Consider the following 26,670-nt stretch of genomic DNA (forward strand, 5'->3'; position numbering starts at 1 on the left):
TGAAGTCTAAATAGAAAATTTCCAAAGTGATCCAATAGAAAAAACACCTTTCCTGCACAGAGGTCTGCAAGGGTGAGTTCGCCTCACAAATGGACTGCATGCAGGCAGAGCCAGACTGCGCGCATATCTGTTTTTAAAAATAAGCAGACAATTTTGCCTGCCAGGTAGTGAGAAGGAGAAATGTATTTCGATGTTAATTCCTTTCCCAAAATTGAAATTTTCATATTCCTTCCTCCTTAAAAGCATAGGGCTACAAAGATGATTAGGGGACTGGAGCATCTTTCTTATGAGGAAAGGCTGAGGGACTTGGGGCTTTTTAGTCTGGAGAAAAGACAACTGAGGGGGATCTTACCAACGCTTATAAATACTTCAAGGGAGGGTACCAGGGGGATGGGAACAGGCTTTTTTCAGTGGTGCCCAGTGACAGGACAAGAGGGAACGGGCACAAACTTGAACATAGGAAGTTCCATCTAAACATGAGGAGGGACTTCTCTCCTGTGAGGGTGGCAGAGCACTGGCAGAGGCTGCCCGGAGAGGTGGGGGAGTCTCCCAGTCTGGAGCCATTCCAAACCCACCTGGATGTGTCCTGTGCCACTGCTGGAGGTGCCCCTGCTCTGGTGGGGGGTGGGACGGGGGGAGCTCCAGAGGGCCCTTCCGACCCTCACCAGTCTGGGATTCTGTGATTTGAGGGAAGTGTGGCAGCTGTACCTTAAGCTGTGCTACCTGTGAACACGGGGTTTCATGACTGTTTCCTTCCCAAGAGGATGCCTCAGTCTTCAGAGTATTTGGGGACTCTGAAGGAACTGATAGCCAGCCCGTTTCATTGCAGTTATTTTGAGAAAAATGGCTGTGTTGTCCATTGAATGTGGTACGGAGGGGTCAAAAAACGGAAGTTCAAGTAAAGGTTTTAAAATCTTCTAACGTTAAATCATTTCACTTAAAACTAACTCTTTCCTTTTCAGTATTTCTCTGTTAACGCCGCTCCTTAAGTGTTAAAGGCTTAAATGAACACGTGTTATAGCATCTCATCAAAACATGGGGCTTACTCCTGGACCACCCGGTCTGTGAAGTCTGTAAGCTTTTGGAAAGTGTGTTTGCAGAGATGGAAATGGATAATGGTATTCAGGTGTAGCTTTGTAGACTTTTTAGTTATGTTCCCAAGACTTGGGAAGCACCTAGCAACCACACATTTGATGGATATAGATCTTTTTGTATGCTTATATAAAAGTATAAGAAAGTATCTTCATGTTAGGGAAAAGGGTTTCTTTTGAAACTTGGAAATCTTATTTTGTATTATTTTCTACCTTTTTTTGTATAGATGAGATGAATTTGGATTTATGCTAAACCTCTGCGCTCAGGTTTTGCTGGGACTGGTCTTTCTAGATTTGACCTGCAGTATGCATCCAATGTAGGTGTTCTTGCACGTGTTCGCCATACGCCCTTTTACTTCGACATGCAAACATTCTGCGCTCTCAGCAGCTGTACGGCCCCAAGTTCTTCGTAACCAGAGAGCAGTCAGTTCCCTCTTCTGCATCCGAGCCTCAAGATTATTTTTATGATACTATACTTCTGTTTAAAAAGCTTGGGAAGTCTTTGGAGGGTTTGGCACCATGAATTACCATTACTGTTCAGGAAACGTCGTGAATTCACGTTTGATACTTGCTCTTGCCCTCAGGTCAGAACCATGACAGTCAGAGGGTCAGCACCACCTTAAATCTAACAACTCGCGTGTTGGTGCTCAGAGTGTTTTGCGCTTACCCTTAGCTCTTCCTTTGTTGAGGTGATTAAAAGATGCCTGTTGCTGTCTGCATGTGCAGCATGCTTCATTAATAGTGATTTATTTCAGAGTTTAGCAGAATTGGCACCGTGCAGCACACCGACGTGCAGTAGAAAAACGTGAGATGATTGCTAAGGTTTGCTTCTTGCTGCTGCTGCTGCTGCACTACTCGGGGGTCTTAGGCATGTTGTGCAAATTTTCCTTCGGAATATTCACAAAATTGGGGGTTCATATAGCAAATTGTACCCACGGAAGTGTTTTTTTTTTGCATTCTGAACAGGTCCATATACCTTAGCCTTAGCTTTTCATTTCTCTCTTTTTTTTTTTTTTTTTTCTAGAAGTGCTAATCATTAAACATCCGAATGGAATTACTGACAAAGAGCCCTTCCTGCTAACTCAGAAAAATTCACCACAACTATTTCTGCTGCACGCGTCTTTTTTTCCTCATACCCTATTGCAGTCAGAGCTCTTAGAGTCAACTTTCTTCATCAGAATCCAATTACAAAGAAAGGTGCCTTTCAAAAGAATTTGCAATGGATGCATTGCCAAAAGTAAAGCTAAAAAGACATCTGTACATGTGTTGGCACTAGGTTTTCTAATGGGATGCACTTCCAAATTGAAGCACAGCTATCTCATTTTCATCTTGAAAAAAATAACTTGTATAGTGCTGAAACTACATACGCTTCCTTCTGGAAATAAAATATTAAACTTTGCAAGTTTGCAGACCTCTTCTATTCTCCTTCAGAAGCAGTGCAAACGCCCCTGAGATTTTATAGTCAGAAAACATTTAGAAATGGGAAGGATCTTTTCAATTGTATATCTTTTGCTCATGCACAAATGTAGCCTTTCCTGAAGTTGTTGCCATAAAAAGTCAACGTGTTTCAACAGTCTTTACACAGCTGTGAACAATGGGCCTGCTGATATGAATAGCAGCCAGGTTTACAAAAAAAAAAAACGACGTTTTGAAGATTGGACTCATTCACATGTGAAATAGGGAGCTATCATGAGAAATGAAAACGCAGCCGTATCTTGGATACCGCCATATTTTAACCTTAGGAAAATATTTTTAATGGTAATCATCTGATTTACTTTTCACTACTTTTTATGCTCAGACAGGCATCGTTTCTCTTTGGGAGACTTTCTGTAACCTATCAGCCCACATTAGGAGACGTCTCAGTCCCAGGCAGGGTGTGGGTTGGTGTGTGGTTATGCCGACTCTCCGGGTACCTGTTTCCAGTGCCGCTCCTGGGAGGGCTCTTACGGACCACTAGGAAGATGGTGACCTGTAATATTAATCCAGCAATAGCAATTCTGGGCAGGGCAACAAAATATGGTACTATTCCATATACTGATATACGCTAGAGCCTCTTCCAGGACAATATCCTAAGGTAATTATTACAGGGTATATACTTTGGCTATAAGTGCATGGACTTGCCATTAATATTGATGGAAATACAAATTCCATTCATGTATAAACAGTTGGTTAATACCAGAAATGACTGTTTCCATTCAGATAACTGAAAATTTTTCATTGAAGCCATATATGTGACCCTCTGCTGGTTCTCTGGAGTATGTTTTGAATAACTAAATAATAGGGAAGATTTTCAGCTTTTTCACTGGACTTAATAATTTAATGTGCTGAATACTAAAAATACATATTTTTAGCATAGCTTTTATTTTTGGCTGAAAGTAAGACCCAGTGATTCTGTTAAAACATCTTGGGAGGAAAGAGCGAGCCTGCTATTTTTAATGTCCTTATAAACTAAAAACTAATTTACACTAGTAATTTGGGTTTGTATTAGTTTTAAAAATGCTTAGAGAAGCACGATTTCCTAAGTAGAAAAAAAAATCAGTTTGCAAAAACCACAAAATAGCCAGAATTTTTCCCAAAAGGGTGGCGAGTCAGGAGAAGCTCTGGTAAGAGGAGAAGTCACAGTGGGGAGGAGTAATAAAGTGAAGACTATCCAAGACTTTTCTTGCATCTATGAAAAACTAGGGAATAAAGTCCCAAAACAACAATCTCGGTTCAAAGAGGGTATCAGGGATGTGATGCAAACAGCCTTGGGACCTGCAAACAAGACAGCCAACTCCATGGTCCTCCATGAAGAATTGTCCCTTATCTCCATCAGGTCTCCAGAAGCACTAACCTCAAAGTCCATGGAATAAATAGAGGGATTTTGCTTGACTTTGGGCAGATTTGGGGTTTTATACTCCTAGGTTTTTTTAACTGAAAGGCAGATATAACACTTTCTTGCCACCGGCACTGCTTGCAGACAACTAAGCAGCTGAGTGCTGCTGTTATTAATCCACATAGCAGGAGTGATGCTGGTCAGCCCTTCTGCATGCTGGCAGCTTGCAGATGGGTCTGCAGGTGCTTTAGTGGGTTCCTGGCAGTAGGTTAAGTTGGTAAGTGCTATACCTCTTGTGTTTTTAATTAGGTATCAAAGGCTGTAAGTGATTGTTCTGTTTCAGTCCCACGTAGCTTATTGCAGAGAGTGAGAACAATCGTAAAGCATTGCATTGCAGTGTAATGAAGAGAAGCCTCAGAAGTGACACGATGGGCTTATTGATGGGAATAATACGTGGGAAAAAGAAAACACGAAAGAATTTCAGCAGCTGCTGGTGAATACAAGATTCATCTCAAATCTCACTTAAACTAGTGTAAAACCAAGAGTGACTTGCCTTTGGTATCCATCTCCTGCATAAGTGCAGCAGTTAAAACCAACAGAATTTGGTGCTTAGAGGAAAAATAGTATTTGTCTATGTATGAGGACTATATAGGGTAAACAAATACGTTTCTTGAGTTCACTATAAATGCAGAGAGTAACTGCTTGACTATGTCAATCAATACAAAGGTCTATGACATTTTCCTTCAAAAATTAATAATTAATACTCTAATCATTCGCTTAAGATGTTATTTGTTTTCATTGATTAGTTCTTCCTGCTAACCCCCAGCTACCCTAATCAGTCTGTGTGAGAATAGATGAATAAATTCAGTTAATCTCTACCTACTTCAAAGTTGCATCGTCAGATCACAAGATAAAGATTCTTAAGTCTTCTCAGTGCATTGAACCTGACTTTATTAGAAGAATCTTATCAATTTTAACTTACAAAAGCAAGCAGAGACCTCTCATGATACCCCTTCACATGCTATTAGTGATGCAGTTTGTCTTGTAAGCACGAAGGCCCCTTAACTTCCAGCCTTCAGTGATATGAATAAATTATAAGAATGTGTGTCTGACTTATTTATTTTTAATATTTCAGTGCCGGCTCTGGAAAAGGTTCCTTTCATAAAAAGAGGTGTTTTTCCCCCATTGGGTTGCAATGGAGGGCTTACATTGCAGCAATAAGCTGAGGAAGTCTTTAAATTGCCTGCTTACAAATTTTAACTATTTACAAGTTGTAATAGGGGACAAAAAAAAAAATCAGGTTTCACCTGGAGAAGTTTTAAGGGCTTTTTTTGGAAGAATTTTGGATGGGGTTGAAATGGGAAAAGCCATCCCCCTTTCCTGAGCAGGGTGGAAACACTTCCTAGAAAGTGTCGCCTTGTGGAGATGACGTCCTTCATGAACTGGATGAAGTTTGTAGAGAAAAGTGAGAGTAATTGTCGTAACTTGCCAATCACAGTTAAGAGGGAGAGCTAACTAATTACACTTCAGGTTACCCCAGAGAGGCAGTGAGCGAATCTGCAGATGACAGAATTGAGAGACAGAAGAAATCTCATGACAGCCAAGTGGAAGATGCAGATATGGGGTTACAATTCATAATCCTCATCTGGTACCCAGCATACATGGACCCTTACTTTTGCAAGTTTGTTGGTTTCCTCTGCAAGTTTCTGTGTGTTTCTACTGACAATCTTCTTCTTCAGATCTAAAGCATTGATCTGAAGAAGAACAAAAGGCAACTGTTAGTAGCACTTGTGGAGTAAACCAATTTTGCAAATCATTCCTCAGAACAATTTTAAATGCAGGGTTTAAAAAAGTTTCGTTGATCTTCAGATGCAACTTTCTTGGAAAGAAAACCAAACTGTCAAAACCAGAAGGAGCAGCAACACTAAATCTTGTAATCTATGTTTTCTCTTTTACAGATTAAAGGTTGCCTAAAATTTCCAAGAGCCCCATTCTCTTCTGTAGTTACCGGACTCGTCTCCTCTGACCCGGGAAGCTGAAGATGAGGTTGCTATGGGAACTGCTCGTGCTGCAATCATTCATGGTGTGCCTCGCAGGTAAAGTGTCATTTTAAAACTTTTGATTTAAGAATGCCACTGTATTTCACACTAATGCAAAAGCGCAGCGCATTTTATATGCCAGTGATAAAATGGCAAAATAAGTCCCTGCTCCATGACCGGCTTTACGAAAGGTTGCCGAACAGATCAAGCTGATGCTCTTAATAAGCTCCTTTTGCTGTTGATCAGTATTTCCACAGCAAAAGAGCAATGTTTCAAAGGTCTGCTCTACCCATTTCCAGTTCAAAGTTGCTGTTGATGAAAGTTGTTTTCCCATGTTCTGTGCTAAGCGTTTCAATGCTCAATTAAACCTACGTGGAGTATGGCTTTAAATCCCATTAAAACGGTGTTATGTTACAGCTAAGACCTCGCTCCATTTAACAAATAATTAGAATAACATATTTCAGCGATATAACCGTCTTCGGTAACTGCCCTTGTTTAACTTTTCCTTCCCTGAGAGTTGCAATGTTTTGAGCGTTCCTGGCAAAATGAAATTTCCGAGGCACGTGCCTTTTTCCTGGAGCTGAAACAGTTCTTGGAAGACATTTGAGATTTGCAGAAGGTCAGCAAAGCTCGCACCAAAGCTTTGCTTGACCTTCTCACACGCAAGGAGTTGTTCGTAGGCTGCTGCTCAGAGAGCTGGGGGAACCAGGCTCCTGATGCTCCACCCGTGCCTCTGAGCGGGCACTGTGATCACACCAGGGCTGTCGAAGTCTATTTTGAGTCTCTCTTCTCTTTGCTGTTAAGTTATCGTTGATTATTTCCTCCTTGAATTGGCATTATTATCCTTTAACATGTATTTTGTTTGGGGGGGATGAGGTGGAGGGTGTTACGTTTTAATTAATGTGTATGGCACCTTGGTGCTCATCTGGATTGCTCTAATTTATCTGCTGCTTGGAGCTCAGAGTGTTTTACTGCTTTTTTTAGTAACTTGTGCTTTCGCCCCTTTTATACGTTCATGTTGTCAGGGTACTTTTTCAGCATTTTAGGTAATAGCAAACTACTTATAATAGTGTTTACTTTCTTCTGCTTAGCTCTACTGAACACAAAGCCACTTTTATTCCGGAACTTATGGGTACCTATTTTTGAAATTTGGTTCCAAGTCTTTCTAAATGTGCTATGACAGTTTCTGAGCTGGCAGAAAATTGGATGCACAGAGATTCTGCAATGCAGTGCCACACGTGTTTCAGGAATTGCAACCCTAGAGAAGTTAGTCTGCAGGAATACATGAAGCATGATCCTTTATTTTAAGCAAATAAACAAAATAGTAGAAAAACAAAAGCATGCCAAATATTTTTTTACTGTAATTTCTATACCTAAAATACCTATTGCAAAATGTCTAGAGTCAGCAAAATAAAGTTTCCGGGGAATGTATTTGGGTCCTTGTCCTTATCTTGTACATCTACTTTTTAGAAGAATGCACCTCATAAGCACTGCCTTTCCCCACAACTCTGCAATGGCATTTTTTCTCATCTTTGCAGGGCAGTGAATATCTTCACAGCACAGCATGAGTTTCTCTGTCCTGCTGAGGGAGATTTAATAGAGTTACGGTGAGAGGAGTGCCCAAAGTTTTGTGCGAGTTTTTTGTTAGGTGATGAGTGAGCAAATTGTTTAATTTTGTTGAAGAATGTGGTTTGGGCTGACTTCTTCCAACAAGATTTAAATTTGGAAGTTTCTGTGTCTGCCTGCAACGCTGTACAAGCCAGCTATAGGCATGGAGGGGACTTTGCTGCATGAGCTGTGGTGTTACCTCGAAGCAGGGCTAACTCGTTTGGGCGCAGTGCTTTTATTAGCTAATGCGCTCGGGATACCTCCTGGACCTGTGCGAGTGTTTTGCGTAGCGCTGTGGTGTTATGGACTATGTGAACACAGTCACATCTGGCTGCTAAATATTCCGAAGTTCAGGAGGAAACTACCTTGCATCGTCTTGTTCTGCATTGATGCACTCTGCAAGGTGGGAGGAGATGACTATAAAGTAGTTAATTTTAGTAGTTACTATTTAGCAGCTCCACACAAAAGGCACAAAGCTGTAAAATAACAGTTTATAGACAAACCTTCAGCCCTTCTTAATTTTTGTATTTTTATGTTCTACTACTTTTTTTTTTTTTTTTTTTAACATAGTTTCAGGAGGCTTGTTTGCCCCTGCTGGTAATTATGCTGCTCTTGGAGAACTTCAGCTGTTGATCTCAAGAAAAAAGCTCCAAGGAGACGGGTAACTTCCCAAGCCATGTCCTGCCCAGCAGCAGGGAGGTGCAGGGGAGCCTGAGGCTGCCCACTTCTCCTGGGGCACCGCTCCTCCTGCTGCCCTGCACAGGTCTCTGCTTCAGGGCTACCCAGGAAGGATGGAAGCTCTCCTTCTGTCTCCAATAGGTAGTCATTGCTCTTCTGTTAAATTCTTCTTAAATTCTAAGTTTAAAAGATCAAGTTAGGAAGTAGTATTTTCATGTTGATCAAATCATTGAACCATCCTTGAGAGAAAAAAAATGAATAATTGAATTAGACAAAGAAAAAAAAGGTAAAAATTAGATGCAGAAAAGTTATCTAACAATCCTTCATAGTGCCTTATGGACCCTGAAGGGACTGGGAAACTGTGTTAAGTATTAAGTTACTGGTGAAAATAAGTTTAAACCTGAAAATCAAATACTTGTATTTAGTTCTTCTAATCAGTGTCAAATACGCAGCCTAGATATCGCTCTTGTATTTGTCTCTGCCGCAGCTGGTGGAGGATGAGCTTTGTGTCTTGCCCTGTCAAAATTCCCTGTGGAGGTGAGTGGCCCCACTGTCCCCATGTGGCGGTGGCCTCAGTGACCCTTTGGGGACAGCTGGTAGGCTCCTGCTACTGCCAGTCCCAGCAGCTACTTGGGCTTTTTTTTTTTTTTGTGTGTGTGTGCTTCCTAAATGAACATCTGTTCATTAGAAATTGCATTAAAACGTCCAAACTTGTATCATTCCAATCATCAAACAGCTGTCAAACCCGAAGCACTTGGAGTATCCAAACGTGTTGTTAAGGGTACCAGTTATCTGCTGCTGCCAACGTGCCAGAAGAAAGACGTGCCAGAGCGGTTCACAGTCCGCATGGGATATTGCTATTGATTTTATGTACTGGGTGTTCAGATATTACAGTTCCTCACAGCAGGATAAAACACTCAGAAAGCTAGATCAATCCCGGGACATACTTAAACCAGCTACCCAAAGGTGCAAATCTACTAATAATTTTGGGAGCCATCCAGCCTCCCTCGAAAAGGCAGAAGCACTGCTAAAGGTCTTTCTGAGCTTACGACCCCCTTTCAATCCATCACCCAACCTGGGACCATATTTTTCAGCCCACTTTTCTCACTGGTTGTTCTGAGGTCATACAGATAAAAACTAACGATGCTTTCTTTGGGCTGGATAGTTGATGTATATCGATTCAGAGTTTCTGATTATATTTTCAGGAGTCTTTTCTTCAGGTGTCAGCTCTGGGAAGCAGTAACAGCAAATTATTCCTTTGGTGCCAAATAACTCTGATTTGTTAAGGCTGTCAGATTCCTTAAATAGCAGTTGTGGCGGCAATAATTTTAAGTTTTGGTGAGTAAGATGAGAGGCAGAATAGCCTGTGAAAAATAACACACAGCTCTTCGAGTCATGACTTTGTTAACAAATGCTCTCTCTTGGGCAGCCCCACATAGCTATTGTATACCCTGAAATGCATTTGTGTACAGCCTGGGAACAGACACAGGGAAACAAAAGACATTGCACAGGATGAGCCAAAACGACTGGTGTTAATGAAGTTGAGACGTAGTCTGTATGCCTGTAATGTGCTGGACAAATATGAAAGGAAATTTTCTGTATTTTTGTGACTCTTATGCAATTCTTTGCCTCATTAACTTCCTGTAGCAGTGAGTTTCACTGTTGAAGTCATATTTGCATGTTAATGAGCTGCAGTTGCAGAGACGCATTAGCTGTGTGAGTGTGCATATGCATATTTTATAATTTAACCCGTGAAGATCCACTCATGTTTTGACAGAAAACAAAAGAAGGAACCTGGTTAGCTTTTAAGAAGCGTTTATGGTCTGCTGTGTCATGGATGTGGTTGGAGTCTGGCTTGCTCTCCTGCCCCCAATCTCCATCTTCAGCTTTTTCTTGGAGACTGGTTTCTGGCTGCCTGCTTGGTTTTGCTATTTAAAAAGAAAGATCTCCGCACACAACAAACACATAAGCCAGCAAGACTGGCCCTCCTTTTTTCTTAGCCAGCACCACGTAAACACAATAGCTTCAATAAACGAATTTGTCTTGCAGCTCTGTAATAATGGTTCTGTTACAACAAGTTTGTTTTGTCAAAGCAAAAGTGCTATTGCAGCTGTATCTGTTCAACGCTCCTGGAGGGGTGACTGACGTAGCTCCAAAAAGCACAAGCCAAAATATCGAATCTAGTATTTGTTTTACACTGATGTGAACGAATAAGGAAATGCTGTTCTTTCTCTCCGCTATCTTGGCTTCTTCATGAAGCCTCTCAGCTGTGTAAGCCTTTGTTTTGCAACAGATTAAATGGGCTGCACAAAGATTGCTGGCAATTTTTTAGCAGAACATGGAAGGTGATCCTGAAACTTAGAAATACCTGCATTGATCCCCAGAGTGGCTTGTATAGGTCACGCCACTGTTTCTGTACATGCCTACACGCTGTTACGTGAAAAGCTAGAGTTTCACAATTCTTCAGGTATGCAGAATTAGGTATTAGCCATATTTCCTCTCACACCTGAAAGGGTGAGATGAATTAATATGAAGAAGACCGCATGTACAACTTGTACATCGTTTCAGCCATCAGAACAGGGGTTAGAGTGGTATTTATCAATGGGCTTTTTCCTGGCTGGCTGTACAGGGAAGCCGGTTACTGGTGTCATGATATCCCACCAACACCCACACTTAATTCTGCATATCCAGCAACGGCATCATATTTTTCAATATCAAATTCTATCATATTTTCAATTAAGGTGGAACAAAAGCATTGTTTCACCTTTTATGTGCTGAAAAATGCCATTTTCTAATCTAGAAGTATGCACACGAGAGCAAAGTCCAAAAAAAGAAAGAGAAATATTTCTGTAGAGCTCATTTCAATGTGGGTTGTGGTTTTGTTTTTGTTTTTGTTTTTTTTTTTTTCAAAACTGTTTTTTTAACAGGAAAATATTCTTATAAATGCCTGTCCAGGCATTCTTTCTCCTTCTGTCACATGCTGATACAGCATAACCAATACCTCAGCAGTGGTTCAGACCAGAGTATTTAGAGCATGGCTGTGTAATTTCTTAAAAAAACAACATATAGTCTAGTGTTTTCCATTGTTAGAGAAAAATCACCATAATTTGTATCAATACATTCCAATGAAATTAGGCATCCAGCTCTGTTAAAAATTAAACCTCAAAATTCACACAAAGATGGATAGTCACAGACCTATTTGAATTCATGCTTCTATCCAAGATGTAGGTTACGTACAAAAGAAATTCTGCTAATTTCTTGTCTGAATATAAATAATTAAACTGAGAAGTACCGTTGTACATATTAAATGATGGTCTTCTATAAGCAATGCAGCAATTCAATTTGTTCAGCGTTTTTTTCTGGTGCTGTGTAGTTCCCATGACTGCTGCTTTGATGTTAGTGGGTAGCTGGAAAATGATTAATCTGTTGCCGTTCCATAATTAATTAATTTATATTTTGGTCAGTTCTGCAGCACTTTGCGTTTCTCTACCCGACTGGCTAATTAATGTTTGCATAGCACTTGGAACAGATAAAGCACCGAATGACTCCTATTAATATAATCACTTCTCAAACATGACCCAGCCCTTGGCTTCACCGCACTCGGTAAGCTGTCACTGGAGAAGGCTTTCCAGTTGAGATCTGGCTCGCCCTTAACAGTTCGGGGTTTTTTTTCTGAATTATTTGAGAGGTTTTTTGCTCACTTTAAGGTCCTCTATTTTCAAATGCTGTGGACAGAGCTGTGCCCGAGGCCCCCTACGCCTCACCCCGGGGGCGCCATCTTGTGGGCAGGCGGCCATTAGCTGTGGGGGAGCTGCGCACGTCGCCGCTTCTCCTTTAAAGGGCGTCCGGGCCAATCAGGAGGAAGACGTGGCATGACGGGGTCGCGTACGAGCACACGCCGCCTATAAAAGGGCGCAGCAGGCGCTAGAAGTCTGTCAGGCAGGTGTGGCTGTGGCTGAGGGGAGGGTGTGCTGCTGAGGGCTGCGTGAGCTTTGTACGTGCCCTTTGGGGCTGGAGGTGCGGTTGGTGTGTGCAAGTGACCCGATCTGCAGAGGGCTTCGGGGATGAGTCTTGTGACATGGACTGCTCTGTCACCGGGCCCGGGTTAAAATAACGTTTGGATTGCAACTGTGACTTTGGTATGTCACAGTTGGAACGAGGATCCCTAAAGAATCTGCCTGTCACCATAGTGGTGGGTGATGAGGTCACAGGAGAGCTGTGATGTCACACCAACAACACGCTGTGTTAGCTGTGAGTATAGATTTTTCCACTGAAAAGTGAATACTTAACATCATATAATCTTACTGTCTGAGCAAACCCACTGCTGGAGGTGGTTGCCCTGAGTGCACTGGTCTTCCTTAAGAAAAGTTTTTAAAAGCTGCCTAAGAACATGCTTTAAATTATCTGTATAAGGTGGTGCTGAATAGTTACTGCAGTGGAGGGCTTTGGACAGGTGTTTTCTGGAATAAAAGGCATTTTCTGGAATAAAAGGCTGCTCTTAATCACAGCAGGGCTGGGCTGCTGCTGGCAGGAGAGGACAGTAGATGGTGGGGTGGAGACCGGTCACTTGGATAAAGATACAGGTCGCTTCTGCAGGGGACAGCCCTTGCTGTGACAAATACTGTTAATTTTTTAACAGTCATGGAATTAGATTTTATTCATTTCCTGGCAATGCCTGGACTGCAGTGTGATGTTAAACTCCTTAAGATGGTTAACCATTGGTTCAACTCTAGTGTTGTGGTTTGGGCCACCTCAAACCAGGACATCTAGTGTCAATTTCACCTGTGTCCCAAGCAACATTACTGCCTCTTGAATATGGTTAAGCTGATCTGTGTTAAACATGCCTTTGCCATTTTAAGGAACAATTTTGCCACAGCTGATAGTTGTTGTGTTGTTAGTGAGACATACTGCTGAAAAAGTAGAGGCTTTTGAGGTAAGAACAGCTGTAAAAGGTGAAGACAGTGAGCATTACCAGTTGCTGTGGATGATGGTTGGCAGTGTGGGGTCCTGAGACATGCCATGCACTGGAGTCCTCCCAGGGAAGGTCCTTTCCTTGTACTTTTTATTGCTCATCAGAGCTCAAGTGTCTTGAACTCAAGCCAGAAAGCATTCCTCTACTAATGTCAGGGAGAAGTTCTACAAACTTCATACAACCAAATTTCTCATTTCAATTTGGGATGAAAAGTCAAAGAAGTGGGGTCATGAGCACCACCAAGCGCATCTGCCCTTGTCTTCTCCTCTGAGGCTGTCCAAGTTTGCTGCTGCAATGAAAGCCCTGGTAGAAACTTCATTTGGCTGTTTCTTCTCCTTCTGCACTGCCAGTCTGCTGCGTTTCCTGGGCAAGCCTAGCCTGAGAACGGAAGCTTCCTTAATATATATATATATATAAATGTGTAAAACAGAATTAAAGGTGCTGTAGAGGTGGTGGTGATGGGTGATAAAAATAGCTAATATTAATGTCCAATGTATTATACATACAGAGGTTTGAAGCCAGAGGACTTGTAATTCTAGCGTGAAGCAACTGAAGCTGGAGATGAACAGGGGATGGTTTAACCTAGGGCAGTAAAGAGTGAGAGGGGAAACTTCAGAGGGGAAGAATTTCTCAAGCTAAGAGGGCACTGGGGTAAGAACAATTAAATCTGAAGTAGGCGACAATTCATTTAAGCTGAAACTATCAGACTTTAGCTGCCAAAGTGGGATTCTACAATATCACTCAGCTGTACATAGCTGTAAAGGGGAGCTAAGAAAATGTATGTGATTATGAGTAATTTATGCTTATTTAGGAATTATATAGCAAGTTTTTCTGTGATTGCAGAGGATTTAACTTGGCCTCATAAGAGGTCTATACCAATTTTACATTCCTGATCTGTCAGCAGCAAAGCCTTTGCTAGATGTGACCTGACTCCGATTTAGGCCATAATTTCCCAAATTATAAAGTTATACACCATATCGATGCAATTTTCTCATTTCTCTTTTACATGCAGATGATTAGGTATATTATGTTTTTCTCTGTTTAACTCACAAGTCCATCTGGGCAAGTTTAATTGTATCTTTCTCAAAAGTTACTGAGGTAAGATGATGCACTTTAAATAAAACAGAGACTGTACAGACATTTTTATAAGCAGATGTTCCAACTATCTGGCTGTCTATTGATCCCCTGTGCATTTTATGTGATGCCTCTTTTCAATTTAGCTTCTTTGCATTTGAATTAGTATGTAGGTATTGAAGTTAAATCTCATTTAGGGAGTTACAGAAATACCTCCTTTTCCCAGCATCTATCAAATTAGGAGGATGTGGACCCAAAATACTACTTTATTGCCAATAAAAATGAAGTTTTATTGCAAAATTTGAGGTGATTAGTCTGTTTCTTTATAGGTAAAATACTGTATGATTCTTAGAAAATCTAAATATTATTGGAAAGGGACCTCATTTTGTAGTGCTCGTGTGGTCGTTGAGGAGAACGAGAAGGTAAAAGATGCGGTGCAATGCAAAACCTGTCGGGTCGGGCACAGGGGCTTGTTGCAGACTCTTCTCCGGGATTTGATTTGGACAACAGCACCTCTGTATGCTCCAGGAACTGCAATGCTGGGCTACAGCGTGTATCTAGAAATCACGATACACATATTCATTGCATGCAAGACACTGCTCTCCCACTCTTTGAGATTTTGATTTGGAGCTAGTGTGTTTACTGCTGCTCATCTTGAATTGCGAGGGAAAGTCTGGCATAAGTAGTCAGAAACCTGCCTCTGTCTAAACGTTTCATCCCCTGACACTGCCCGGCACAGGTACAAAATTTCTTTCCCTTTTCTCCACACTTTTGCGGGTATTTTCATCATTTAGAGTATTAACAGGAGCCACTGGGGGACCCATTAGTTTCCATGCAGATTTGTGGGGTTAAATCCATGTTTTGCCTTCTGCCTTTACCTTGTGCAGCAGAGCATTTACTGGCCCAAAATTATGTTGGCAGCGTTCATTATTATTTGGATAAAGGTCTTTCAGCTAAGCAGCAATCAAGGGTGATCATCCAAATGGAATAAAAGGGGAAAGGGTCAATTCGACTTTGATAATTATAGCACTATAAATGTGGGCAATAAGAGAATTACCCTTTACTGATAGCTAAATGTGTAAATTGACTGGCACAGCATTGCTGGCTAATGTTATCCATAGCAGAAAGTGAGGCTCTTCCCGAAGTCTGCATGATTTTCTAGGGTCTCTCATAGAAATGCATGTTGCCTTTTGCAGCAAGGCACTGGTTGTTGCAAGTGCTCTGGGTCTTACAGGGTTTGCGCTTTTAAATAGAACAGATGCTTACGTATTCTTGTGAATTTGTGCTCAAAGTCAGTCTATGGCAAGTAAGTGGGCTGCTCGCAATAAGTACTGCTTTTAATTAATAGAGCACAGAATGCTATAATGCAGCTCATTCATCTGAATGTTGTTTAATGCTGGTTTATTGAAGTGTTTGTCAAATGCTGTGACAGTCTGTGCTCTGAAATTAAGGATATACTCATGACAGGCTGCACTGACTCATTATTGCAAGTTTTAGAGAACTGTTCCCGTGCATTACAATGAAAAAGCAGAACTTGCATGAGATCACTTCAGTGCTTCAATTTTTTTTCCTTATGTATTTGAATTTTTTATTTTGCAATAAAATATACATACTTAGCTTCATAAATCAAACTAAGGCATGATTGTTAGATAGTCTATATCATTAATTAGGCTGTGAAGCAAGGCAAACATTACAACCATTTATAATCGAGTACTGCAGAAGTTGCTAATCAATAAGACAGGCAACTAATTAAACAGCCAGTAGTCAGCATCTTCAGCTGAAGTTGGTGACTTTCAACTTAATTAAACTTCCCAGGTGTCAGTGGAAGTATGAAAAATATATCTATCTTCATGTATTGATGTGTCTTAATTCCACTGTTCTGAGTTTAAACGTATGAAGATTGCATCCCTTAAGAAAGGGAAATTGTCGTTTATAAAACATCCTGTGTCCATGTCACATAGCTAAAAAGAAAAAAGTAGCACGTCTGAGCACTTTTCTTTTTTTGAACTCTGTCCAGTGCATGTTGAGTGCAGCATGAATTTAGATGGCTTTCTCTTTGTGTCTGAAATACCTGCCGTACTGTCTTTTAATTCATACCTTCTAAAGCCTTCGGGGCTGCGAAATAGATCCCTGACAAAGTTCAAAATATTATCGTTGTTTTTAGTTGTGAAGAGCAGATAATATAATGGGTGTTCAGTGAGACTGGCAAGAATAAATTATTCCTGCCTTGGAACAGTCAAGCTTGCTGTCTGTGTAAACGGACAACATGAAACGCTCGCTGAGAGCCAGATCAAGCTTTATTCCTGTAGCATTCATTCTCCTTCCGTTTTTCATAGGGTCTATGTGAAATGGCATTTTCTCTAGGTTTGTGCTGTGTGGGCTTTACTAGAAAACATCTGAAGGGGGACTTGAAAGAAGGCAGGTTGACGGTTGGGCTTTCTGGGATATGAAAGCAGGGAGAAATGCAGAAGACAAACCAAGACAAAAAAGGGCTGGAGGTGGCTGGATGCACAGGTGGAATGAAGATGAGAAATACGCACTTCCTCAGCTATGGAAAAATTGCTTCCAAATTCTTGGTGTCAAGTAATCTACATCAGATTGTCTTTTATAATGTCCTTTAAAAGGGACTTATGTATGAAACCAATAGCGGCATTGTTGTATTTCTGAGCTTTACTGTTGAAGTCCAGGTTGTGGTGATTTGGCAATAAGTTGAAATATTGTGTTCTTTTACCATGTGCATCTGTCATGATTTTGTCATCCCCTTGAATGAATAATGCAGATCCGATGTCCATAGTGTGCCAGTGGTCTCCAACCTTCTTTTTTGTTGCCGCACAAGTACACTGTGACCATAACCAGAGAAAATAAATACAGGCAACTCTGAAATTGCGAACGTTACTGAAAGAGATGATACTTACTGCCAATTAAAGTACAAAAACTAGGAAGAAAGGCCTAAGGAGAGACAAGCTTCATTCTCATGATTTTCTTCCTGAGGGAAGGAGCATCTTTGAGAGAGGTGGAGCTGTGAGACTGTGGGCTGAGGAGCGGTAAATCTGTTGGTATGAAATGATAGCTAACATGACAGCTCAGAAAGAATAATTGAAAGAGCCCCCCCCCTCCCCCCAAATCTCTTACGGACAACAAAACAGGGAGAGTATGGGGTGGGGAGGGCTTGATAGGGTCCTTTAGGACAGCCTGAGGGGTCCAGCTGGAACCAAGGCACCTGCATGAGAGCGAGCGGGAAGGCGCGTTTGCCATTGTGTGTGTGTTTGCATGCGTTGACGCTCTCCAGTTCCTCCAGGTTAGCAACACTGACGTACTTAAGGAATGAAAGCAAGCCTAAAAGGCAGTGCAGCACATAATCAAACTGTTATTGAAACATGTATTCCTCAACTGGAATAAAAATGCTCTCTGCAGCAATATAAAGCTGATGCCTCTCCTGAGTCAGGAAGCCCAGCTGCAACTCTCAAGTCAAGTGGCCAAGACGAGTTATCAGTGATGGTGATGTCTCTCGTTCTATAAATGGGAAACACTGTGCAGATAGTTTTTCGTATGTGGTAGTGAGTGGTGGTGCTGGGTGGAGTGAGTTCCCTGGGATGCACCAGCATCCCCTTGCTGTTTCCAGGGAGGGAGGACAGACACTGGGTCTTTATTGATCTCTGCTCACTAATGTTAGCTGCTCATTTCAAAATATTATAGCTGATTTCCGGTATACATAACATGCAGATGCAAGGCATTTTCTTTTCTTATTTTCAACATCTAAAGAGCTTGGTGCATGTTAAAGCCTGTGTCCCCCTGCTTCTTAGTGAAAAGTAGAGGTTTTCTGTGGCTTTTCTTAGTTGTTGTAATACCCTCATGATAGTGGTCCTCAAGCAGCTAATTGGGAAAAAAATCTGTATAGAATTTTCTGGAATTTATTAATACTGACTTTGCTTCATCAAGTTTAGCAGTCACTTACATTCCTTGGTTTCTACTCCATTTCTGCTTGAACTTGCTTGTTCCCTTTTTTTTTTTTCTGGCTTTTGTTTGTACATTCATGTACTTACGACAGAATATGGAAGTTATTCCCTAATGAAAGGCAAAGGAGTGACACGCCATCAGTTAGCAGGAGGAAAGAGAACCTAGCGCTTTCTCATGTAAATTATGTGAATCCTGGATGTAAGCCAGGCATTCATTTTGTTAAAATGGGGTTTGATAATTGAAACTAATTTAACATCGACCCCATTAAGTTGCATTTTATTGCTCATTTAATGTGCCTGCCTCACAAGCTGCCAGAACTAGGAAGCGGCTTTGTAACGTGGGTTTATAATTTGTCAGAGCTTCAGCGCTACAGGTGAATGTTGAGTTGACTCTGCAAGATGAGCACCAACGTGTGCAACAGATGTTTCACCGATGTTTGGTCGACACGGTATCTTTATGCGGAGTTGTGTATCAGCAAGCACTTGGGGTCAGCGCTGACGCGAGCGGGTTGAGCTGAACAACTTGAGTTTGTGCAGATTTGCTGTGGAAAGATGCTTCATCTGGAAAGCAGCTTTGTGGACGGTCCAGCATTGCTCCCTGCGGCACACCAGAGCCCTCCCCCTCGCTCCCTGCAGGGTCCTGCATCCCCCGAACCGCTTGAGAAAGACAAGGTTTGTCAGACCTGACAAATAACCCCGCTCCTCCAATAGTGCAAGTCATTATATTGACTTCTGTCAAAGAATGCCGGTTTAAATCAGCTGAGGAGCTGGCGCATGGTGTTTTAATGACACAGGATTTCCACGATCTGCCATCCTGCTTCTGGTTTCCTCTGTCTTACTGTTTTCGCATGATTTCTGTGTTTCACCACTAGATAAACCTTTTCTATGGTTTATGAATCGCTAAATAATCTTGTAATTAGTTACCACCCCTTTTGGTGCTAATTGCAGCGCAGCACTAGGTGATGATTTCTCGAACACAGTTATATTTATCCAAAACAGCAGTGAGAAAAAAAAAGGCCAAAGGGCAAGAAAATATAGATGTGTGCAAACAACCGTGATGGATGTTTGTTTACAAACATTTTCTCTTCTGCAACTGTGGCTGCAGGAGTGGCGTGTGAATGATGAATTACTGGAGCTTTACCCTTGTGAAACGGCAACAGGAGAGAAGCGATAAGAGTGCTCCTGGGTTACATCATGGGGCCCGGGGACAGGGAACGAAAGGCACTGAGCTGTGCATCAGCACTGGCCAAGCACGTGAACGGGAACGCTGCAAACCCGACCAAAGTTACTTAAAAGGAAAGTGGAATTAAAAGGTACAGCTCGTAGTACTGTACCTGTGTAGTACAAACTAGGTAAGAATGTGCAGAACTACTTAAAATTATATCCATGTCTGAAAAGCAGTAAAAGAGGCGTTCTGCACTCAGTTTTAACCACTACTTCATAATCCAGACCACCTTTAAAGCACGTGGCTGATATCTCCTTTTTTAAAATGTACATGTGTGCAAATGAATAGAAAGGACAGCAAATGTGTGCGAGGCAAAGCATACAATCCTCTCATCATGAAATAGCAAGATTTGACAGGTGTTACTCACATTAATTAAAACACTTCAGGGTGCAGGAAAGGGGGCACTTGGATGTTACACTGATGAAGGCTTTAGAGCTCCTTTGTACAATTAAAATGCTTTATCGGCAGGAGTTGACACAGGGAGTTGTAGTGGGTAGTCTCGCTACTGAATTGTTGGGTCACGATGTTGTATTTCTTCTCACTCAAAAATAATGAATTCCATTCTGGGTAGAAATGAGATTGAAAATCAGTGAGATCCTGCTTTAAAAACAAAATATACTTTCTTTCTCTATGAACGTCCTCGGGAATCGGATCAAACCCAGAGGGAGAGAAAGCAGAACAACCTTGTCTTCAGTGTGCTGTTGCATTTAGTGTTTAGACCATCCTGAGCAGATACAGAAATCGGCACAGCTCGGGGGCAGGAGATGGAGGAATCATGGGCAGGGCTGTAAGGGTTTCAGACCAACTTCACTTCAGCCTGCAGCTGCAAACATCTGTAGCGTGTGCCAGTGGACTACAGCATGTCTGTGGGACAAAGTGCAGGTGTTGCAGCACCACTTGAACGGTTTGAAAAAGCCAGGAACTGCCTAACCAAGCTGCATAAAAGCACAGCAGACTGGAACCTGACCTGGGATTTGGGGAAGAGAAACCTATACCTTAGCCTTCAGCTACTGATAGTTATTCCTGGAATAAGGATGTTGTGGTGGTATCATTGCAGGCAGTAAAAGTCTGATTACTGTGTTTCTCATTACTTTGTTTTGAGTGGTGTTGAACCAAACTTTTAAAACTTTATTTGAAGTCACAATTTGAGTTTGTTCTGATACCTATCGTTGTTTCTGTGCAGGTATGGTGGTGCTGGTTTTGAAACATGCTTGCTGGGTAAAAAATGTGCTTGTAGCGTTGTTTTTTCTTGGCGATACAAGCTAAATGTGCCTGTCAGTGTTTTGCAGGATTGATTTGTGAAAGGTTGTTAGCGTGTTAGGTCTTACACGTTGGAGTCAGCAGTAGCGTTCACAGTTCTTGCAAGGTGTTGTGTTTAAAACGATGGCAGAGGCTTTTAACACTTTTTTAATTTAACTTTCCTTAATGTGACATCCAATTACTGGTAAAACTTAACCACCCCTTCTTATTTTTAAGTGCAGACATTCTCTGGCATTTTACTGCTTTCTTGTAGAAGTATTTAGGAGAAGACACTTGAAAATACAGCAGTTAACATTACAGCAGTTAGCAAGGATTTTATGTAATTCGAGAGATGTCATAACATAGCTTAAAAGAAAAAAAAAAAAAGAGCATTGTTAATGTGTCGCCTGATAAAATGTGCCAGTCCAAATCCATGAAGTTAAAGAGCCAAGACCTTCATGTGCTTAATAATAAGCAAGACAAAAATTCTGGCAAAAATAATTTCATGTAGGAAAGCTGAGTCCAAAAGGCTGAAGTTTTACATTAATATTTAGTGTGGTTTTGTCTGGTTTAATTCTCTTTTCGTTCTTCAGAAGCTTTTTTTGCATGAAAGGAATTGAATTGCTGCATCTAGAAGTGCCATGGAGAGCAGAGGGGCTCTGAGTATTGGGGTGCTCATTGTGGCTGGGAGGATGCTCCGTATTTTGGCCTCTGCTCCCTCTTGCCTGCGTGACCGACAAGTGCGGCACAAAGCGGGGAACAGGGGTTGCTTGATGCCGTTTGCTGTGGCTGCAGCACTGTGTGTGCATGTGGTATCGTTACCGGTAGTGCAGGTTGGGCCGTTGCTGCTTCTCAGCGTGTCCCACGGCTGCACGGACAGTGGGAGAACCTTGAGATGCTCAGGTGCCTGCAGGGAGGCTCTGAGTGCAGACACACAGCAAATTCATACGATCATAGAATGGTTTGGGTTGGAAGGGGCCTTAAAGATCATCTCGTTCCACCCCCCTGCCCTGGGCAGGGACACCTCCCACCAGCCCAGGTTGCTGCAAGCCCCATCCAACCTGGCCTTGAACATGTCCAGGGATGGGGCAGCCACAGCTTCTCTGGACAACCTGGGCCAGCGTCTCACCACCCTCACAGTGAAGAATTTCTTCCTAGTATCTAATCTAAATCTTCCCTCTTCCAGTTTGAAGCCATTCCCCCTTGTCCTATCAGTACATGTCCCTGTAAAAAGTCCCCCCCCAGCTCTCCTGTAGCCCCTTTAGGTATTGAAAGGCCACAGTAAGGTCTCCCCTGAGCCTTCTCTTCTCCAGGCTGAACACCCCCAACTCTCTCAGCCTGTCCTTGCAGCAGAGGGGCTCCAGCCCTTGGAGCGTCTTTGTGGCCTCCTCTGGCCCTGCTCCAACAGGTCCATGTCCTTCCTATGTTGGGGACTCCAGAGCTGGAAACAGTACTCCCAATGAGGTCCAGAAAAACAGCTGGAAAAGCCCGTTCCAGTGCACTGAGGTGCCAATGCGCACACCTGAGAGCTGCCTTGGCTGCTGCTGGCAGAGTCAGTGCAGGCAGTGGAAAAGTGGAAAGATTTAGAGAAAACAACAAAGTGGGTTTTTGCCACTTTGTTTAGTCGTGCTCGAGGACACAGAGGAAGCCCCGCTGACATACTCTGCAGAAGTTTTGTCCTGTCCCTTGCAATCATTGTTTATTGTAAACAGGAGAATGTAGTAGTTTAAAAACTATTTAAGTTGTTTCTGAAGACATTAGAAGATCTCATGCAAATTCATTAGTTACTATGCAGTTGCCCACGTAGCATTTAAAGTAATAAAAAATGTATTAGTTTCACTATACAAATGTATTAGCATCCAGTCTGTACTTTAATGAAAAATGTATTGGCTAAACCATATGAATGTATTACTGGCATCTCTGTAGCTGTATAATGCTTAACTTGAGCTATCCTTCATTATTAATATAATCTAAAATATACAATAAATGCTTCAAGTAAACTCTCTATATAGACTTTAAGTGACAAAAAAACCCCTTCTGTGTTCAGTAAATTTCTGCATTTATTTTCGGTACTCCTCTCCAGCAGTTCAAGGGCAATCCTCTGAGAAGTGAAGCGTGTTGTAACCAGGCACCAGGAGAGGGTTCTTGTGGGTGGGAGCACAGTTTAGTTTGCTGGGACTGTAGGTTCCTTGTGAGAAGAAGAGTTTATTTGTGCTTATCTTGCAACTGTCTTATGGTCATGAAAATGTTTATGTACAAATGTTTGCTTGTTTGGACTTATACCAGAGTCATTAATTCTCGATTCATTGCACTTCCCCAAAAAGCAGAGAGGTGAAGAACAAAACCCAATGAGAAGATAGTAACAGAGGCAGATGACCAAATTGCCCGAGGGAGTGTGCGAAAGGGTGTGAGATGTCCGGCTGCTTGGCAGACTGTGCTAATTTGTAAATCTCAGCATTTCCATTAAAAATAAGATCAGCTTTCCCCTGCAGCAGGGAACCTTAGAAAGAGACAAGGCCTTGCAAATGTCTTTAAAAGTTAATTTTTTAAAAAGTAATTTTTTTAAGTACCATAAAACCCTTTAAAATGCAGAGGGATGAAATAAGCTGTGGGATTTTTAAGAGTCTCTTCTTTCAGTAATGTGAGCAGTAAAAAAGATGTTGGTGAACCATTATATTTTTTTGTATTGGATTGGAAAACAAGAAGAATAAATATGAAGATAGACATAACCACAACCTGTGTGATAATATGATTCAGAATTAGGTGTTTATGGTTCAGCACATGCATTCAAAGCAGGACTGTAGGGGTGGGCGTGTGGGGGCTGGTTAATTAGAAAGCTGTCTGATTTCCCTAAAGAAGCTATGATACAGCATTAAAAACTTAATCCTCTGTGGTTGTGCATCCTTCACTGGAGGATCAGCTGCATTAAAGATCACATTACTTTTCACCTGAGGTGAGGCTGCAGCATGGGCATACAGTGATTATTCAGTTTCCAGCACTCAGCCCTGACACACTACCTATGGAGTCGAACAGACGATGCCTGTAAAGAGATTGCAGCATATTTGGATACAGCTGCTGCTTTCATAAACCTACAGGTACAAGCTGACACTAACTGCCTTCCCCACTGATAACCGTGTACCTCGTCTGAATTAAACTGGACACAATGAAGTAAGGATGCCCCGGAAAACAGAATGGAAGTTGGAAGATGCTCCGCTGTAAAGCAGTCCGCACGTGCACGCTCTCTCTGTGAGATGGCTCCTTGCTCCAGAGCTCCAGCGCTCTTGGGGATGCAGCTTTACAGGGCATCACCAATGGGGATTTCCCTCCAGATGACCCAGGGGTGTTTAGTTACAGTTTCGTTTGAATTTTCAGTCTCAGAAGCAGCAACTTTCCTTGTTGGTAGCAGTAGTGAACCAGGCAGCATCTCCTGTATTTCCCCAGCTCACAGCTAGTTTTAGTTTTGTTATTTTAAATTAGTGTATTTGTGAATTCACATTCATTTCCAAGGAGTTTTTGGTATGAAAACTCCCTCTCCCTTGACCTTTCATGGCCATAGGTTGATTTTTTTTTTTTCATGTCTCTCAATATTTTGTAGTATACATCCAGTTTGGATTTTATATGGATCAAATTTAGTTTTCTGTAATAATATTGTAATAATTAACCTTGCTTTTGATAAGGTGATCTTAATACATGCTTGCTGTACCAGTGTAAACACTGTATTCCCTTTCTCATTCTTTGGAGCACATTTTTAATTCTGTTTACTCCAGATTATTTTATATGCTGGATTTGTGAATCAAGGAACCAGAGTTAGATGGCAAAATTCAATATACAGTCAATGAAAACGGGTGATTGGGATCCTTTATCGGAGATGGCACACTGGGCACTAATTACAGTGTCAGCTATTCTGTATCTTAATCAATTCCAGTGATCTCATTTATAATTTTTACTCTTACTGACAAGTAGTTATTCAAAGAAGTAAATTGACTATCTGTGTAATTTGCTTCTTGGGCACAAAAGGCTCCAAATTAACAGGCTTTTTTTTCCCCGGGAGAAATCTTCCTCACTGCAGTGTGGTGTTCTGCTAATTATTCCTTTGTCCCTTTTTGTTTTCTAAAGGTGATAGGAAAAACCTGAAAGGGATCGGTATGTGTGTGGTGCCGGCAGCAGCTGCTGAGTGGCCGCTGCTGGCACGCTCTGCGCTGTCACCGGTGCCACCCCAGCCTGCGGAGGCGGCGGTGCTGCATTGCTGCCTGAATAGAAGTCCGCACCAGCACGGAAAAGTCAGGGTTTGTGACCGGCATTACCTCATGGTTCCAAGATCAGCCTGTTCTGTCTGTTGCTGGGGATATAGAACAGGAGCAGTGTTTTGCTATGAGTTTGAAAACTAATAATGGAATATCATAAATTGGAAGACTAAGCCAGGGTGCCCATTAAAAAAGTACTCTTGATGACATCTTCAAAATAAAGTGTTTTACTAATGCTGACAATGAGTATCTTTAAAATACAGCACTTTGTTGTGCTACAGGTGGTTTTTAAAACAACCAGTTTACAAAGCACTTTTTTTTTTTCATGCTGTTAAAGCAAATTGGTATGTAATTAGATTTATATACTGAATAATCTTATTTGCATATCCAATTAATTCTTCCTGTTTTAATTTGTTAGGGTTGGATTCACATTAGTAGTAAAAAATAACACTTAAATTATCAAGGATTCGACTTTTCTTTTACTATAATTTACTCGAGATATTGGTCCTGAGCATCCTCTTCCTTTTCAAGGCTATTAAAAACATGGAAAAAGGCAATCAAAAGAGAACTAACCTGTGTTATAAAAATAATAAGGGTCTATTTAAGTGTGAATTTAGGCTTTTTAAGCATCATGTTTAGGGTCTGTAGATGTCCAAACCCTGTGTAGAATTTTCATTGCAGATTATTGGTGGACTTTGTGAGCATCAGGAGGATTGACTGTTCTCCACTGACTGTAATTGTCAAAGTCATGGAGTCCTCAGTTGAAGTAGGAGCCCTTTTTCTAGACATCTGTTTATCGTTTTGACTGTCTTGACTTCTCACATCTGTATTCAGAAATGCAGAAGGCAAGGAAAAAATCCAGGAGAGAGACCTGATTAAGATGCCCTAAATTCCACACATTTCAACACAACAGGGAGGTGTTTAGCACTGGTGAAAACAATGCCACTTTGTTAGGTACCGAAGCATATAATTTTAGCAGCTTCCTGTAGACCTCTACAACTCTATTAGCTAGACAGAAGGGTTTTTTTGCAGACATAGTCCAAGAAAAGTTCTGGTTTTGCTCTGAATGAGGAAATAGTTTGGCACGGTTCCTGCCTATAAAATCTACGTGAAGAGCCTCGGTCACCCCTGCCAGGCGTGCGGCTGGAGGGCTTTCCATCTGTGGCTCCACTACTCCTTCATGTTTTCAAACTTCAGGTTCCAGTTTCAGAGCTCTTGGGCTGTGAGAGTGCTTAGGAGATAACACCGGGGCTGAAAAGTCAGCAAGCCAAATATTTATTTAAATGTGCTAAAGCCAGTTTGTTCCCAGCATCTGGGAGACATACAGGTTGTAGTCCTGCTTCCCAGTTACTGCTTATTTTTGGTTTTGGGAGCAGAGATCTTTTAGCCATGGAGGAAAAAACAAAGGGATTGATGAGTCGTTATAAAAGGGCAGAATAGATAACCTGAAATTACAGTGATATTTCAGTGTAATGAAAGTGCAGGTGTGTGAAGGAGCCTGGGACCTCTCTGGTGGCTGAGAACCTGGTGACTCGGAGCAGGAATGTCAGTCGGAACTGTGTCATTATGGTCTGGTGGGTAAGAAAAGAAGGTGAACCATTGTCTGCCATGGTGAGAAAAGCACCATTAAACATTTTAATGATTTTCTTCATTTAATGTCACTTGAAGCATGCAGTAAATGTGGCATATAACACACATGTGAGCTTCACAGTGTGGTTTGACCTCAAAT

At 41.7% G+C, this 26,670-nt stretch overlaps 1 protein-coding gene across 1 annotated transcript in view; it reads left to right on the forward strand.

Moving 5' to 3' along the window:
- Positions 1–5,947: 5,947 nt before the first annotated feature.
- Positions 5,948–26,670, forward strand: part of LOC309675273 (contactin-4) — a gene marked incomplete at both ends in the record, with an annotated part of 173,472 nt that continues 152,749 nt past the window's right edge. The window contains one exon of the mRNA XM_082487533.1: positions 5,948–6,002. Coding sequence (XP_082343659.1) covers positions 5,948–6,002 — 55 coding nt within the window. The remainder of the gene's footprint in view (positions 6,003–26,670) is intronic.

This window comes from Vanellus vanellus, assembly GCF_965231255.1.
Source record: "Vanellus vanellus genome assembly, chromosome: 9".
Lineage (NCBI taxonomy): Eukaryota > Metazoa > Chordata > Aves > Charadriiformes > Charadriidae > Vanellus > Vanellus vanellus.